The sequence below is a fragment of the Mustela putorius genome, unplaced genomic scaffold (assembly GCF_011764305.1).
Source record: "Mustela putorius furo isolate JIRA1106 unplaced genomic scaffold, ASM1176430v1.1 tig00000585_pilon_pilon_pilon, whole genome shotgun sequence".
NCBI classification, from domain to species: Eukaryota; Metazoa; Chordata; class Mammalia; order Carnivora; family Mustelidae; genus Mustela; species Mustela putorius.
This window is the reverse complement of record NW_025421424.1, coordinates 8,740,155-8,757,605: the sequence shown is the minus strand read 5'-3', so window position 1 is coordinate 8,757,605 and position 17,451 is coordinate 8,740,155. Positions and strand designations below refer to the sequence as shown.

The window sequence follows — 17,451 nt, the reverse complement described above, 5'->3', positions numbered from 1 at the left end:
TAAGACTTCCATAGTATCCTGTTATTCAGAAGAATTTTTGTCAACATTTAGTAATTGCCTTCTATGTGCTCTTACTTTGTTGGACTTTGTATAGTAGAGGAAAGGAAAGCAAGGCAGTTTTCAAAGAAAACTTTAGTTTGGGGGGACAGAATAATATCTATAGAACTAATTATAGTAATTATATTTTGGGTGCTATAATAAATGTTCAAACAAAGTATGGTATAGTATGGTAGAGGATTCTTGAAATTGTAAGTACTTGGAGTACTTCTTGGAAAGAAACAGAAGAACCCAACCTTTAAAGATAGGAAGTGTTTAGACGGGCAAGGATAAGTTGAAGCAAAACTTTCAAGGACAGTGTAAGTCAGTCCCAGAAGCAAAGTCTTTAATACACACAGTAGTCTAAGAGGGAGGTCAAGGTTTTGGAAGACACCAGAGAAACAAACTGGCAGAGATTTGGCTCCTGAAGTATTCAAAGTTTGGGCAGTATAAATGGGCCTGGGCCTTCCTGGTAATAGAATGGGGCTATTATCTAGGGGGAAATATCTTCCTTGCCTGTACAGAATTATCCACTAACATTCAAACAGAGCTACAGTTGTTCAATACTCTAGTCCTGTTGTATGTGATTGTCAAGAAAATCATTTTTAAATCAGTTATGAAGATGTACTGTTGAAATATGTGGATCTGTTATTAAAAGATTATTTAATAAGCTAAAAACCCAAGTTTTATAAGTTTTCTAAGTGTCTTTTAATATATTTTCTAAAGCTTCTTACTATAGTATTTGAAAATTAACAAAATTAGCAGTTTCTGGGGAACAATAAGATATATTAATCGGTTTGACGTTTAAACTTTCACTACAGGTATTAGTAATGTAATGAAATTTTGAATCTTGCAAGGATTAGGTATTTTTCTTTACTTCCCTCTTTTGGAGAGGTGAAAAGGTAAGAAGAATGGGAAGAAAACTTATCTCTAGGAAAATCTAGGAAAACTTATCTCTGATACTTAGAGTCTAAATTCTCCCTTTTTAGGTTAGAAACATAGTACACTGGACTCCGTGAAATTAACATTATTGCAGTATTTAAGTATATGAAGGGATGGAATTGTGTATGAGACTTGAGTTATTCTCCCTTCAAAATATATGTGCAGGCACCTGGCTGGCTCAGTCTATGGAGCGTGTGACTCTTGACTTCAGGTCATCATCTTGGGGTTGTGAGACTGAGTCTGCTTAAGGATCTCTTTCCCTTTCCCTCTGCCCCTGCCCCTGCCCCACTCTAAAAACATAAATAAAAATAAATATTTTTTAAAAACTTAAAAAAAAGGTGTACATGGAGGGGCACCTGGTTGGCTCGGTTGGTGGATTGTGTGACTGCTGATCTTCAGGTTGTAGGTTTGCGCCCCCCACTGGGTGTGGAAATTAGTTAAAATACTGTACAAAATAAATAAAATATATGCCGAGTTATATCCTTCACTGCAGATGACTGCTACGTGCAGTGAAACTATTACTTTATGGAACAGGAATTTATTTTAAAAGCCTTGTTTTTGGTTTGTTTTTTAAAGCAGCAGTTAACTTTTTGTTCCACCAGAACCTCCATAACAGTGATTCTCTGTTAGGCTGGGGATCACATGCCTCCCCTCTATGGGATATATGCTTTCTTAAAAAAAAAATCAATTTTATTTATTTGAGAGAGAGTGAGCGAGTGAGAGAGCACAAGCAGAGGGAGAGGGAGAAGCAGGTTCCCTACTAAGCAGAGAGCCTGATGCAGGGCTCGATCCCGGGATCCTGGAATCCTGACCTGAGCTGAAGGCAGATGCTTAACTAGCTGAGCCACCCAGGCACCCTGATATACCTGCTTTCAACTTTTCTTTCCCTACCCCAGTCTTAGGAATGATTGATTAAATCACTTTTAAAAAAGTGTCATCCCTCCGGACACCTGGGTGGCTCAGTGGGTTAAAGCCTCTGCCTTCAACTCAGGTCATGATCGCAGGGTCCTGGGATCGAGCCCCACATCGGGCTCTCTGCTCTGCTCTGCAGGGAGCCTGCTTCCTCCTCTCTCTCTGCCTGCCTCTCTGCCTACTTGTGACTCTGTCAAATAAATAATAAAATAGAAATATAAAAAAAATAAAAATAAAAGTGTCATCCCTCATTTGCATTGCTCCCCAAAATATTTTTGCGATCTCTAACTACTTAGCCATTTCACTTTCCCTTTTTACTTCTGCCAATGATTTGGTTTACCTCTACCAAATTTCATCTTGTATGTATTTATTTATTTATTTATTTATTTGAAAGAGAATGAGTGATCACAAGCAGTGGGGAGGGGTAGAGGGAGAAGCAGATTTCCTGTTGAGCAGGGAGCCCAAAGTGGGACTCTGTCCCAGGAACCTGGGATCATGACCTAACCTGAAGGCAGATGCTTAACGGACTGAGCCAGCCAGGTGCCCTTCATCTCATTAGTTCGACCAAGTTTTGAAGCTAGATAATACTGATTAAAAAAAAAAAAAGATTTTATTTATTTATTTGAGAGAGAGAATGAGGCAGAGAGAGAGCATGAGAAGAGGGAGGGTCAGAGGGAGAAGCAAGACTCCCTGCCAAGCAGGGAGCCTGATGCGGAACTCAGTCTCGGGACTCCAGGATCATGACCTGAGCCAAAGGCAGTCACTTAGCCAACTGAGCTACCCAGGCGCCCTAGATAATACTGACTTTTAGAGTTATTTTTTATCATTGTATTTATCCCTCCTAACTTTATTTCAACTACAGCTTTCATAAGCAAGGCTCTGACTCATTTCCTGATTTAAAAAAAAAAAATTCTAAAAGGACTAGGCTAAATCCATGTGATACCATGCTAAAGACAATCCTTCTGAATTTTAATACCTGTTACTACTGCATAGTACAGTTGATTGTCCATTTGTATGTCCACCTCTGTATAAGTATGTGACCTTGGACAAGGCACTTAAACTCTGAACCTGTTCCTTTTGTAGTGGGGATAAGTGTCTCTTGCCTGCCTTCTTAAACAAGCTGTTTTAAGATCAGAAGAGAAGCTGGTTATGAAGGAGTTTTGTAAACAATAAAATAGTCATTCATTTACATTCCTAGCATGTGCCAGGTCTCAGTTCTGGATATACAGCAAGGAACAAACATAATGAGTTTTTACGTTCTGTGCCAGGGGTTGGCCAATCTGATCCACTACATGTTTTTATATAGACTACACGCTAATGTTTTCTGAATGGTTAGGGGGGAAAATCGGAAGAAGAATATTTCATGACATGGGAAAATTACATGAAATATAAATTAGAATATCCAAAATAATGTTTTAATTAGCTCAGTGGAGGTGGAGGTACCTGGCTGACTCATTCTATTAAGCATCTGATCATGATCCTGGGGTCCTGATGTGGAGCCCAGGGTCCGCCTTCCTGCTTGGCAGGGATTCTGCTTCTCCCTCTCCCTCTACTACTCCCCCTGCATGTGCCCTCTTACTCATTCTCTCTCTCTCCCTGTCATATAAATACATAAAATCTTTTAAAAAATAATTAGCAGGTCACCTGGGTGTCTTGGTTGATTGGGTGTCTGCCTTCAGCTTGGGTTCTGATCTCTGAGTCCTAGGATGAGCAGGCCTGCTCTTTTGGCGGCGGTTGGGCGGGGGTGCGCTGCTTCTCCCTCACCCTCTGCCTGCTGCTCCCCTTGCTTATACTTGCTCTCTCTCTCAAATGAATAAATAAATTTTCTTAAAAATTAGCTCAGTGGCAATAGTCCTTTACAATGTATACATTTATTAAATCACATCTTACACTTTAAATATCTTATAACTTTATTTCCCAATAGTACCTCAGTTAAAAATGAATAAAACTTATTGGAACATACCGTGCTCATTTGTTTACAGTTGGGACCAAGACCATGTGCCCCACGTAGCCCTAAAATGTTCACTGTCTGGCTTTTTACATTAGTAGTTTGCTGGCAGTTTATATTAGCAGTTTGCTCTGTGTTCTTGGAATGCTTTGGGGGGTATTGAGAAAGAAACATTAGGATAGTGCTTATTTATTTATTTATTTATTTATTTTTCCTAGAGAGAAGGAGGGGGAAGGGAGGCAGAGAGAAAAGAGAGAATCTTAAGCAGGCTCCACACCCAGCACAGAGCCCTCCCTACACGGGGCTTGATCTCACAGCCCTAAGGTCATGACCTGAGCTGAGATCCAGAGTTGGATGCTTAACTGACTGAGCCCACGAGATGTCCTTGTAGTGGTAACAAGTTCCTTGAAGAACAAGCAGGTAAATGGGCTACAGTTGTAAAGGGTGCAGAAAGTATCATGGCTAATTTGTATATAGGAGTCAGGAAATCAGAAGGTGACTTTTTTTTTTTTTTTTTTTTTTTTTAAGATTCTATTTATTTATTTGAGAGACAGACACAGCGAGAGAGGAAACACAAGCAGGGGGAGTCAGAGAGGGAGAAGCAGGGTTCGGCTAAGCAGGGAGCCCAGTTTGGGGCTCCATCCCAGGACTCTGGGATTATGACCTGAGCCAAAAGTAGACACTTAACCCCTGAGCCACCCAGGCACCCCTGAAGGTGACATTTGAACAGAGATTTGAATGAAGAGTGATGCTCTGACAGAAGAGTATTTCTGGCAAAAGGAACAAGAAATGTAATCACCCTGAGGCAGTAGTGTAGCTAGCTGTAAGGTCTCAGAGCTGGACAGTAGGAGATGGGGGGAGTGAACCAAATATTGAAGGGCCTTGGAGACCATGGAACAGATTTTGTATTTTTATAGAGAATATATAAATGTAGCATTAAGATTTCAACTACTGTTTCAAAGTATTTTTATGGAATTGTTACAGAGAGAAACCACCTTGCCACTTCAGAATCTGTTGTCAAAGACTGGCAAATTCTAAGACTTACCTGATACTAAGTAGCCCACCTTTTTAAAATAACTCTCAGAAAGTAACATGGGTATTATTGACCATGACAGTGTTTTTGGGATCCACCTTTGGCATTTAATGATGACTACATTCTTTTTAGGCATTCATTTAGAATTTCACCCTTGTTGTTGCATATGTCTCCACCTCTCACCGGCTTTCATTTAAAAATGGGGGATGTTTTCATTTCTGTAATTGGATATTTTTCCTATTTTATTTTTTTAAAGATTTTACTTATTCATTTGAGAGAGAGAGAGAGACAGAGCATGGGGTGTGGTGGGGGGCTGCGGGGAGAGGCAGAGGAAGGAGGAGAAGCAGACTGCCTGCTGAGCTGGGAGCCTGGCATGGGGCTGGATCCCAGGATTTGGAGATCATGACCTGAGCCAAAGCAGACGCTTAACCATTTAAGCCACCCAGGTGCCCCCATTTTTCCTATTCTTGATATTCTCAGATTTATGGGGATCATTAACTTTTTTTTTCCAGCACTTTAATTACAATTCTTCAGCACTTAAGCCTGAATTCAGATACTACTACTCGATATTCCTCTTTCTCTGACTTTTGTGCACTTTGTGTTTTTTTTCTTTAGAAAATGGAAGCAAGCTTTTAGTTTACTTTTCTCTTTCAACATAATCCCTTCATTTTACTAATTAACTATCCTGTACTTTCGAGCATTACGCACTGTGCAGCTAGGAAGTGAATAAGGCTAAGCTCCTGGTCAAAAAGCCTATGCAAAATATGACTTTGAAAAGCCTCCTTTTTGCTTTCAGCATTTTACCAGCCTCATGTTATCCTGTCCTTCAGCTTCCTTGACCTATAGCTTCCTTGAACCGTTGCTTTCAGTTTTGATGTCACTCCAAAGCTTTTATCTTGTTTATGTCCTCTTTCATCTTTTTTTTTTTTTAAGACTTTATCTCATACCCAGCGTGGGGTTCGAATTCACAACCCCAAGATAAAGAGTCTCATGCTGTACTGACTGAGCCAGTTAGGTGCTCGTCTTTCATCTTTAAAAAAAATTAATTTATTGGATGGGAGATGTTGGCATGCTCCTCTTTGGATTTTTAAAAATTTTAAAAATTATCTTTAATGTACAAGTAATGAAGTAATGGGTGAAATAGATAAAGGGGAGTAAGCAGTACTAACTTCAGGGAGAAAGTTCTCTTACTCATACAAGTAATTTATATTCCTTGTACAGCTTTTTGAATATGGAGATAAGCCCAAAAAGAAAAGAAAAATATCTTGTAATACCAGAGGAAGTCCTAATTAAAATTAGTAGCTACAGTTGTAGGTGAATATATTTACTCTTAATAAAACAGGAATACACCATTGTGTGAACTTTTTTCACTCAACAGCAGATGATAAACATCAACCTGTGTTAACAGATAGAAAACTTCTCAGACTTTTTTGCTCCCAGGAACCCTTTGCACTCTTAGGAATCAAGTTTTTATTTATGTAGCTTATATCTATTTACTAAATATCAAAACTTAAGAGATTTTTAAAGCGTTAGTTCATGATTACTACATTTTAATATAAATGATCGGTATTTTGTTCTGGGAAAAAAAACTATTTTCCAAAACAAAAATTAGTGGGGAAAGTAGAACTATTTTACATTTTGCAAATCTTTTAAATATCTACATTCAGTTTTTTGTACGGTGTTGTCTTAGTTTATACATATTGTTTCCTCTGACTGGAATGCCCTCCTTGATACTACACATCCTTCAGTCCGGCTCATACGTCACTGTATTTAAAGGCTACCCCATCCCTCTTTACATGCATTAGAGCTGATTACATCTTCTTGGTGCCTCACTGTGGCCTTTAATACTTTAATGCTCTGTATGTGTCAGGTTCTTGAACTACACACACTTCAGTTTTCTTGACTGAAGGGAGTTTCACAACTATGTGAGGGTTATGGGGAAAGCACCTGGACAGAAGTGAGATAGACCACAGCCACTCAGCAGATTTGCCACAAATAGACTAAAAAAAAAGTTTGCTGTCAAAGTAGGTTTACTAATTTCTTAAATGAGTGATTGACAGCAACAGTTGATGAGGACAGAAATATGATTAACTGCACAGGCCAATGCAAATATATACAGTTGGCAATCCATATGGGAACTGTTAGTCCTGTGTAGTGTAATTTTCATGAGTTGAGCAGCATTTCTTATTTCCTAATTAGAGCTGTTCTTTTTATTGTTAGTTAATGTAAGAGCTTTATGGAGTATTTCTTCTTAATCTCCATCAGTTTTTGTTTTTTTTTTTTCTTAAAGATTTATTTATTTATTTGACAGAGCAAGAGAGATCACAAGTAGGCAGAGAGGCAGGCAGAGAGATGGGGGAAGCAGGCTCCCTGCTGAGCAGAGAGCCAATACGGGGCTCAATCTCATGACCTGAGCCGAAGGCAGAGGCTTAACCCACTGAGCCACCCAGGCGCCCCAATCTCCATCAGTTTTCATCCCAGAAAAATAATACATTATCTGTAATTACCCTGTCATGACAGGGTTCTCAAATTTTATGTACATAGAATATTTTAAGGTGTGTGGTGTGGATTCCTTACCTCTGCTTCCATACACATACTAAGTCTTAAAAAATCAGGTAGAGTTTTATAGCTCAAAGATATTTTGCAGATACTCTCATCTCTTTTAGGAGTTGGATTATAATGAGGAAATTCAGAACCAAAAAAAGGTTAGTTAGATTCTAGTGTTTCTAGAATCACAAATCCAGTTAGTTAATGGACTGACACATCTAGTAATTAGAATCCAGGTTTCTGGTCTGCCTTGTTCCATAATCAGTAGATCTTTCTTGATGAAGAAGTAAGTTTGTCCATGGGACAGCTTTTCTTTTATTCTTAGAATAAGAGTGTAGTCATATAAGATCTCTTCTGTATAAACCTAAAATTGTAAAGTGTTTTTTGTCTTTTTCTTTCTTCTCAGTTCCCAGCCTTATTTTCAAGACTCCTGAAATTCTTTTTCCTGCTTAAGAATGGTTTGACTTTGATGGTAGGCTTAATTTGATTGGGTCAGCAAAAAATTTAAATTGTGTGAAGGAGGGGTGCCTGGGTGGCTCAGTCATTAAGCAGCTGCCTTTGGCTGAGATCATGATTCCAGGGTCCTGGAATCGAGCCCCACATTGAGTTCCCTGCTCCACGGGGAGCCTGCTTCTCCCTCTCCCCCTGCTTATGTTCCCTTTCTGGATATTTCTCTCTCTCTCTCTCTGTCAAATAAATAAATAAATAAAATCTTTAAAAAATAATAAATTGTTTGAAGGAAATTAAGAGGTCAACAGAGGATGCCTATTTGGAAAGTAGGGTTTAGATTATTGGTAGGTATATCATGTTCCTCTTTGCCTTTCATCAGTGGATTGAATCATCTTCATACTCATTATCACATCAAAAATTAAGGAATTTTCATCATTTTTTCTGTCATAGTGTGTTAGAATTATACTGTGAGACTCATTTGAGGTCAGTCCTATTATTGCTAGCATCATAATTATATATTTATAATGCCAAATGATACTCCAGATTATTTTTTCTTTTAAATGGGTTTGTACATTCTTTGTATTTCACATTTGACTTGATGAGAGCTAAGAGATTAAATTATATGGCAGACTGAGCACATGGTTTCACCTCACAGTTTATGCCAAACCTTATTAGAATGGAAAGAGTGGGGGAAAATCGAATGAGAGGAGAAATGAACTAGTAACTTTTAAAAAGTGGGAGTGCCATCATTGGACCAAAACTTTTTAGCAGTTCTTCATAGAAAGAAAGCAGAATGGTAAATTCATAGTGGTGAGAAGTAAGATGAGAAGAAATTATAACCCAAAGCACTTTAAAGAAAACTGTTATGGAAGTAGGAATCATTTGGAGGAACTTTATTTTTAAAACTCTTTTTTTTTTCTTTTTAAGAGATTATTTATTTATGTATTTATTTGACAGAGAGAGAGAGAGCGGGAGAGGAACAGAAGTAGGGGGAGTGGAGAGGGAGAAGCAGGCTTTCCCGCAGAGCAGGAAGCCTGATGCAGGGCTTAGTCCCAGGATACTGTGATCATGACCTGAGCCAAAGGCAGATGCTTAACATCTGAGCTACACAGGAGCCCCATGGAGGAACTTTATTTAAGGAGCAAGAAAGAAAAGACTCAAAAGAATCTTAGTGTAGATTGATTAGGGAACTTTCCTGTAAACTAACTGTACCACTTGGCTCCTCTTTTCTCTCCCATTTGGCCTGGACTGCAGACAGAAATCCATTTGTCCTCAGAATATAGCATAAGAATGAGCATTGAGAGGAGAGAGGCAGGGCAGTACCTCAGGTAGCCTCTGGCCCTTATGAGGCACCCTCAGAAATTAATCTGCTCATACCTCCTGCTCATAGCCAGCAGCAAGTCTACTTTTTCCCTCCCCTATAATCACTGGAGACAAACTGCAGGTAAACAGAACAGGTAAGCTAAATTAAATTCAAGGAGGAACACCAAACATTTCTGGAACACCAGTACAATGGAAGAAAATCACCAAACTCAAACAAAAAGATCTAAATTCTTAGGAGACAGTCCATAGAACAAGACTTTAAAGTCAGTATAGTTTTAAAAAAAAAGTAATATCCTCAAGGAGACTCAAGAGATTATTACCCACACAAAAATAAAAGTTGTGGAAATTTAAAATAGGACAGTTAAAATAATTATCTGAATAGCAAGTAGACCTAACTGGAAAGCATTTTAGTGAATTGAAAAATGGAACTCTGAGGCCTTCTCTCCCAAAAAAGTATAAAATAACAATAGAAGATAAAAATCTAGGAGAAAAAAAATGAGATATACAGATTAGATTCTATGATTTCAACATCCATCTCTAATAGGAGATCCAGAGAAGTAGAATGGCAATAGGGAGTAGGAGAGGGAGTTAGAAGGAAGAACGGAAGAAATTTTGTCTGTAGGACCTTAATGGTGTTTAATAGTTTAGGTGATGTCATTTTTAAAATTAGGGGACACTGCTTGCATTTATGCATCATTATTAGGTATGCTATAGAATTTTGGTAGATAATCCTTTTTCAAGTTAAAGAAGCTTATTCCTGCCCCACATTAGTAGTTCTGTGGTTTTATGATATTTGAGTGTTGAATTTTGTACTTTTTTCCCAGCATGAGTTAAGAGAATCACAAGGGTTTGCTCCTTTATACTGATTTATTAGTATTGAACCATTCTGCTTGGCTGTAAACACCATAAACACAATTTGGTATCCTACCAATTTACTAATTTATTTAGTTTTGTTTAAATGTTTATAAGAGATTAGGATAATAGATTTCTCTTTTTGTGACTGTGGTATATTTGGGGGAAAGTTTTAAATTAGCAATAATTATGCTCGGATAAACCTTGTTGGCTTTGATTCTGCCAACTGCACAAAGCTATAACTGTAGTATATTTTGACCAAAAACTGATTATTCAGCTTTTTTTTTTTTATTTTTTTTATTTTATTTTTTTTTTTAAAGATTTTATTTATTTATTTGATAGAGAAACAGTGAGAGAGAGCATGAGCAAGGAGAAGGTCAGAGAGTGAAGCAGACTCCCCATGGAGCTGGGAGCCTGATGCGGGACTCGATCCCGGGACTCCGGGATCATGACCTGAGCCGAAGGCAGTCATCCAACCAACTGAGCCACCCAGGCATCCCGATTATTCAGCTTTTTAAAGAAAAATAAAACTTAATCAAAGCAGCATGGATATCCCTAAATCAGGACTAAGCTATATTGATGCTAAAAGTTTTGGGATATTTTGCAAACAAATTTTTTGTTTGCTCCTAAACAGTAAAGGTTTAAATAGGAAGTGTTATTTCAAGGAATGTGATGAAATTTTTGTAATCTGTTATATTATTTTATATATTAGTCTCATTTTATTTCTCTTTAGGTGCGCATAGCTGCTAAATTCATCACTCATGCACCCCCAGGGGAATTTAATGAAGTGTTCAATGGTGAGTAAGTATTAGTATATTTTAAGCTCTCCTTAATTACATATAAACTATCTCTTTTAATCCTTACAGCACATTATAGCTGTAGCTAAAGAAGTCAAGATTCAAATAGGTGAAAGTAACTTATCCATTGTCACCTAGCTAGTCAAGTGTCAGAGCAAGGATTCTCACCCAGCTTGGAGTCAAAAGCAAATTCTTAACCCATAAATTAGGTTACCTATCTTATGGGAGAAAAGATCTATAGTAGTTTAATACTGATTAAGTAGAGAAGCAATATTAAATTGTTTTCATAGTCTTATATCATTATAAATCATAGCTTAAGCTTCTTCAGTGCTTTCACTCAAGACATTACGGGACACTTTCTAAAATCATTGGGGCTGAACTGATTGCATCTGGGTGGCTTGTCACATACATAGCTTCCAGCATTACCGTCCTCTTACAATTTCTCATTCATTAGATCTGAGGTAGAATTGGGTAGTCTGTTTTATCAGGTTCTCCTAGGTGATTCTGAGTCACAGCCAGTTTGGGAACGACTTTTCCAATACATTTATAACCTTCTGTGCCACTCACTGGCTTAACATAATACAGAATGAAAAATGTAGACGAGGCATCTTGAACTTCATGATAAAATCGATCATTACAATCCCATTTTAAGTTGTTGAATTATCAAAAAAAAAAAAGGTTGTTGAATTATCGTAAAGTTCTTTGTGCATCTTGGCTCATTTGCGCAAGCATTTATTTTGGAAATTGCAGTTTTACATTAGACAGCTACTTACTTAAAAGGAACTATGTGATGATATTCATCTGTACTTGGCCCAGGGCCCTATACATCATAGAACAATCAGTAATCTCCACCGATAAAAATTCATGATATAGATAAAGAGTAACCAGGAGAACATGTAAACATTTACTATAAGGAGTAAATAATTACAGTAGAAATAAATCCAGACATTCTTCCTTATAGACTTGTTTGTGGATTTTGAACACTAATAGCAAAAGAAACAAATGCAGCCTTGTTTTCTCTGGTCTATTTTCCATATTGATCAGATATAAATTTTCAACAACTGAGCTGTTAGGAAGTTTTCTTATGACTTGAGCTTTATTCAGTTGATTAGCTCTGATAAATTCTTGTTTTAACAAGTTAATAGCCTTTGTAGTTAGAAGTCCATTGTTTTATTTCTGACAACTGAATGTACTTTACAGGACTATCATGAGAATAATTGATATGGAAGCATTAGATTAAGAATTGGCAAACTATTAAAAAAAAAGTTGGCAAGCTACTTTTAGCATGAGAGGGCTGGTTTTTATTGGCATGCTACACGTTGGCCTCTGCCAGCCTCTTTCAGAAGCCCTAAGAGTCAGTGGCCTTTGGCTTATAGTCTTCTGTATTAGAGTTAATGCTTGATAGTTTCTTATATAACAAGGACTCTCCTCTCCCAAAAGAAGAGTGACTAGACTCTTCACACACAGCCTTTTTTTTTTTTTTTTGGACACACAGTTTTTTAAAAGGATATAGTCCCCTACATTAGATCCTTCATAGAAAAATATATTCAGCGATTTTACTGCCACTGATTGAATTTTGCCCAGCTTTCTTGGTCTGGTGTTACAGGAAAACCTCCAGTTCTTAATCTCATTTTAAAGGATTTTTTAGATACAAAATTAATAATCCTAACTATAACTTTCTTTAAACCATGTTTTTCATTTGCTACGAAATACTTTAAGAAGTTACTGTTGTGGCGCCTGGGTGGCTCAGTGGGTTAAGCTTCTGCCTTCGGCTCAGGTCATGATCTCAGGATCCTGGGATGGAGCCCCACATCGGGCTCTTTGCTCAGTGGGGAGCCTGCTTCCTTCTCTCTCTTTGCCTGCCTCTCTGCCTACTTGTGATCTCTGTCTGTCAAATAAATAAATAAAATCTTTAAAATAAAAAGTTACTGTTAGATTATTTTATCACAAATAATTACATGCAAATTTATGAACATTAGCATCTGTCACTTGCGTTTTTAGAATTTCTGGTAGGGGTGCTTGGGTGGCTCAGTTAGTTAAGCCTCTGCCTTCCACTCAGTTCGTGATCCCAGGGTCCTGGGATTGAGACCCACCAGGGAGCCTGCCTCTCTCTCTCCCTCTGCCTGCTGCTCCCCCTGCTTGTGCTCGCTCTGTCAAAAAAAAAAAAATTTTTTTTAAGATTTTATTTATTTATTTAACAGACAGAGATCACAAGTAGACAGAGAAGCAGACAGAGAGAGAGGAGGAAGCAGGCTCCCTGCCGAGCAGAGAGCCCGATGTGGGGCTCCATCCTAGCACCCTGGGATCATGACCCAAGCCGAAGGCAGAGGCTTTAACCCACTGAGCCACCCAGGCGCCCCTCAAAAATATTTTTAAAAAACAAAGAATTTCTATGTGTACATATATCTGAAAACTAACTTTGCAAAGCCTGATTTTTATTTTTTTTTTATTTTTATTTTTTTTAAAGATTTTATTTATTTATTTGACAGAGAGATATCACAAGTAGATGGAGAGGCAGGCAGAGAGAGAGAGAGAGAGAGAGAGAGAAGCAGGCTCCCTGCTGAGCAGAGAGCCTGATGTGGGACTCGATCCCAGGACCCTGAGATCATGACCTGAGCCGAAGGCAGCGGCTTAACCCACTGAGCCACCCAGGCGCCCCCACAAAGCCTGATTTTTAAAAAATTTTCTGAAGTTCGTCCTTTTAATTTTAACATCTTTTTAATTATAATTTTAACATTTTAAAAAATTTTAATTTTAACATCTTTTAATGTTTTCTCCTCAGATGTTCGGCTACTACTTAATAATGACAATCTCCTCAGGGAAGGGGCAGCACAGTAAGTATCCTACAAGATCCACTTATATATGTATTTAATTTTAGAAAAACTATATTGATAATAAATCTGTACCCTGAAAACTAAATTTAAAATAAAATACTTCAATATAAAGCAGTTGGTTTTAGCAATTTTAGTTGTATTTTTTTCTTGGAGAAAACATGCCATGTTGTTTACTTTCATTAAGCTTATTATATATGATCTTATTTTTTTTCTTTTTAATTTTTCTTTTTGCCCAGATTTTCCCTTTTAAAGCAGAGCTTAATATGAGCTCTTAGGGTTACTTCTGTACTCCATTTGGTTCATGTTGGATTTTTTTAAAACACTAGCTGTAGAAAAGCTAGGCTGCTATAGAGGAATATTGTTCTCAAATTGCCACAAAATAGTAGATATTCATAAATAGCAATAATAGAGTTAACCATTGAATAGTAGCATGGTTATTCAACCCAGACACTGATTTCCTAGCACTGTCAGGCTAATTAATCTTTCTAAAGTACCATTTTCATTTTATTATTGTCCTCCAAAACATTATAGTGAGGTGTTTTTGTTTTCTTAAAATCTAAACACTGTCTAGCTTTCAAGGCCCCCTGTTAACAGGCTTTATTACTATTCTCTTTTACATACAAAATTCTCTTTTCAATTACTGTCTTATCTAATTGGCTGAGAGTTCCTTTGTAAAGAGGAAACCAGAAAAGGATAATGACTGGGAAGGGGTGGGGTAAAGAGGATTGGACGAGGATTTTGATGTAGAGCAACAAATAATTATCATAAAAGCATTTGGTATGATATACGGTTGGATTTTAGCTATAAAAAACTGTCTTAAGAGCTGCTGCCTGGGAAACAGTCATCTTCTGCCCTGTGTCCATGCTGCTTTTTTGGAATTCATTTTAGGACCAGATTCTCCAAACCCTAACATTTGTTCAGCATCACTATAATTGTCATCATGAATGATATTCTAATTATACATTATTTAGGCACACACCAAAGATACATTCCAGTGCTGGTGCTGGTTTCTCTTGGATGCATATAGTGCCATAGAAAAAGGCTTTCATGATTTGCTAGTTCAACCCCTGTCTATCTCTGCCCTGTCATTGAAAGAACCTCATCTACATTTTGTCAACAGATGGCTGTCCAATCTGAATGCTTCTAATAATAAGGAATTCACTATCTCGCAAGGCAAGTTCCTTGCCTGCAATATATTGGTCTTAGTTTTATCCTTGAGAGCTACCCAAAATAAATCTACTTTATCTTTCACATGGTAAGGTACCGCTGAAGGAGGTGGGAAGTGGAATGCCAACAACCAAGATTGATTGCATCCTAAGCCTATTGTGCCATTTCCAATTAGGAGTAACAGTGGAATTTAGTTCAGATGCTTTAATTGCCCTGACAATAAAACTTTGTTTTTATAAATGTTATGGTTCTTAGAGATTCTAGATTTTCAGAGAACATTCTTACTAAAGGAGAACTGCCTTATGCCCAAATATTTGATTTTCCACAGGGATGAAAAATTCAGGTTTATTTTCTGTAATGAGGTGCTTCAGTCCCTTGGCCATAGTCCTTCATAGTAAGTGTTCAGTAAATGTTTGAGTAATCATCATCCTCATCATTATTGCCTTCTATATAAAATGAAGGAGGCCTGAACAACTTCGGATTTACTCTTTCCTGGATTTCTACCCAGCCCTCTGGACTAAGTAGGGTGTTGTAGGCCATGTTAAAGAGAGGATTTTATTTTTAAGAGAGGGCAGATTATTAGTGTTTTGAGCAGAGAATGACTCAATGAGATTATATTTTAGAATAATCACTGGTTGCTATGCAGGGGGTCAAAGATTGAAGCAAGATGAGTAGTTAGAACACTTAACTGCAGTAGTTCAGAGATAAATGGCAGTTTGGACTAGAGTGGTAGTAGTAAGGGTGGTGGGAAGAAATCAAGATTCTGAATATGTATCAAGGTAGTAGAACCTAGGAAATTGTCTGATGGGATTGCATGTGAAATTTGGGAGAAAGGAGAAGCAAAGACAATCTCAAGTTTTTGGCCCACATGAATGATAGAATGGAGATACCATTTTCTGAGATGGGGTTAAATGTTAACAAATTTTGATGTTGGTATTTGTATTCTATAATCTTAGGATCTGTTTTAGAATTGAGTACTTATTTACTCCCCACTCCTTAAGCTTTTCTTTAAAAAGAAAAAAAAATTCACTGTCCATGACCATTTGATTTATATTCCTTTCTGAAGAACCACTGTGTTAAAGACTCATTTTGTAAATGGGGTTGTGTTATGAGGAAATGATTAATTAAAAAACGCAACAATAACTTAAAAAGAAATGATTGAAGATTAGCTTTAAATATGTTTCTTTGGTCTCTCTAGAAAAGTCTAGGAAGAGTTTAATAGTCTGCTTAAAAACAGTAGTCTAGGGACGCCTGGGTGGCTCAGTTGGTTAAGCAGCTGCCTTCAGCTCAGGTCATGATCCCAGGGTCCTGGGATCGAGTCCCACATCAGGCTCCTTGCTCGGCAGGGAGCCTGCTTCTCCCTCTGCCTCTGCCTGCCTCTCTGTCTGCCTGTGCTCGCTCCCTCTCTCTCCCTCTGTCTCTGACAAATAAATAAAATCTTTAAAAAAAAAAAAAAAAAAAAAACAGTAGTCTAGTACTGTTGTAGTAAAGTTAAAATTGGGCTAGAGAGGTATTTAACTCTTGCCTTGCCAAGTGAATTCTGTGAGAAGACTGACAATTTGTAAGTGTATTGTGCTTTTTTACACTGCAGCTTATTTCCATTTTTCCTTCATTTTACCTTTTTACTTTGTAAGATGTACTAGGGAGTCACTGAAAATGCAGTTTTATGAGTGTAGCAATGGACAAGTAAATAATAACATTAGGCATGCACTTTGATTATTCATATCCCCCTTTTCAGATAACCTCTAATACCTTAAACTCTCATCTTAGACTTGATTCATGCTCAGCTCTTACTTTACCCTCTCCCCATGTCAGATGTCTTCCAGTACATGTAATTGTGGTCTCTCCTACCTGCCCTACCTCAGAGAGCCCAGAATAAAGAAGACAGCATTACTAAAATAGTGCATCAATTGAAGATTTTTTTTGAATTACTAAAAGCTTCTGTCTAAATGATTAAAACTGTTGGTAATTCATGAAACAAATAAACTTATGAATAGTCTAAGGGGGACTTCTGTTGGAGCCTAGGAGTGAAGAGGAAAAGATAATTTCAGAGTTTGGGGCTCATCTGAGATCTCTATGGAGAAGAGTTCCTTCAGAAGGCTGGAAGGCATTAGGAAAATACGAGTTGCCTAGAGGGAGGGAAAGAGCGCCAGGGAGTGTTTTCACATTCTCTTTCACTATTATGTGAATTGCCTTTGTATTTATATGTTATTCTCACCCCCCTCCTTTTTTTACTTTTTAAAAAACAGTGCATTTGCCCAGTATAACATGGATCAGTTCACACCTGTGAAGATAGAAGGATATGAAGATCAGGTAATGATTGTTCATTTGGTAGGATGTGCCTGGGTGGTAGTAGAAGTCTTAGAAACCAAAGCAAATGTCTGAGGATAAGATGCTGAATAAATTCATGTCTTAGTTTTCATAACTTTTGTAAATGTTCTACATGTTAGGAAATTTTTCCTCTCTCATAATATTTGAGAGTTTCTTTAACAAGAAAAATGAGGTGCCCCTAGCAAGAAGAGTGAAAATAAGAGTTTTACACAAATTTATAGCTTTATGTAATTCTCCTTGGTAAGAATAACAGGTGACATCAAATTTGACATCGTATGG

The 17,451-nt window shown here is 37.5% G+C and overlaps 1 protein-coding gene across 1 annotated transcript in view; it reads left to right on the top strand.

Moving 5' to 3' along the window:
- CAPZA1 (capping actin protein of muscle Z-line subunit alpha 1) overlaps window positions 1-17,451 on the top strand; it is a 48,485-nt gene that overhangs the window by 12,108 nt on the left and 18,926 nt on the right. The window contains exons 2-4 of the mRNA XM_004769782.3: window positions 10,777-10,840; window positions 13,623-13,674; window positions 17,091-17,154. Of these exons, the coding sequence (XP_004769839.1) occupies window positions 10,777-10,840; window positions 13,623-13,674; window positions 17,091-17,154 (180 nt within the window). The remainder of the gene's footprint in view (window positions 1-10,776; window positions 10,841-13,622; window positions 13,675-17,090; window positions 17,155-17,451) is intronic.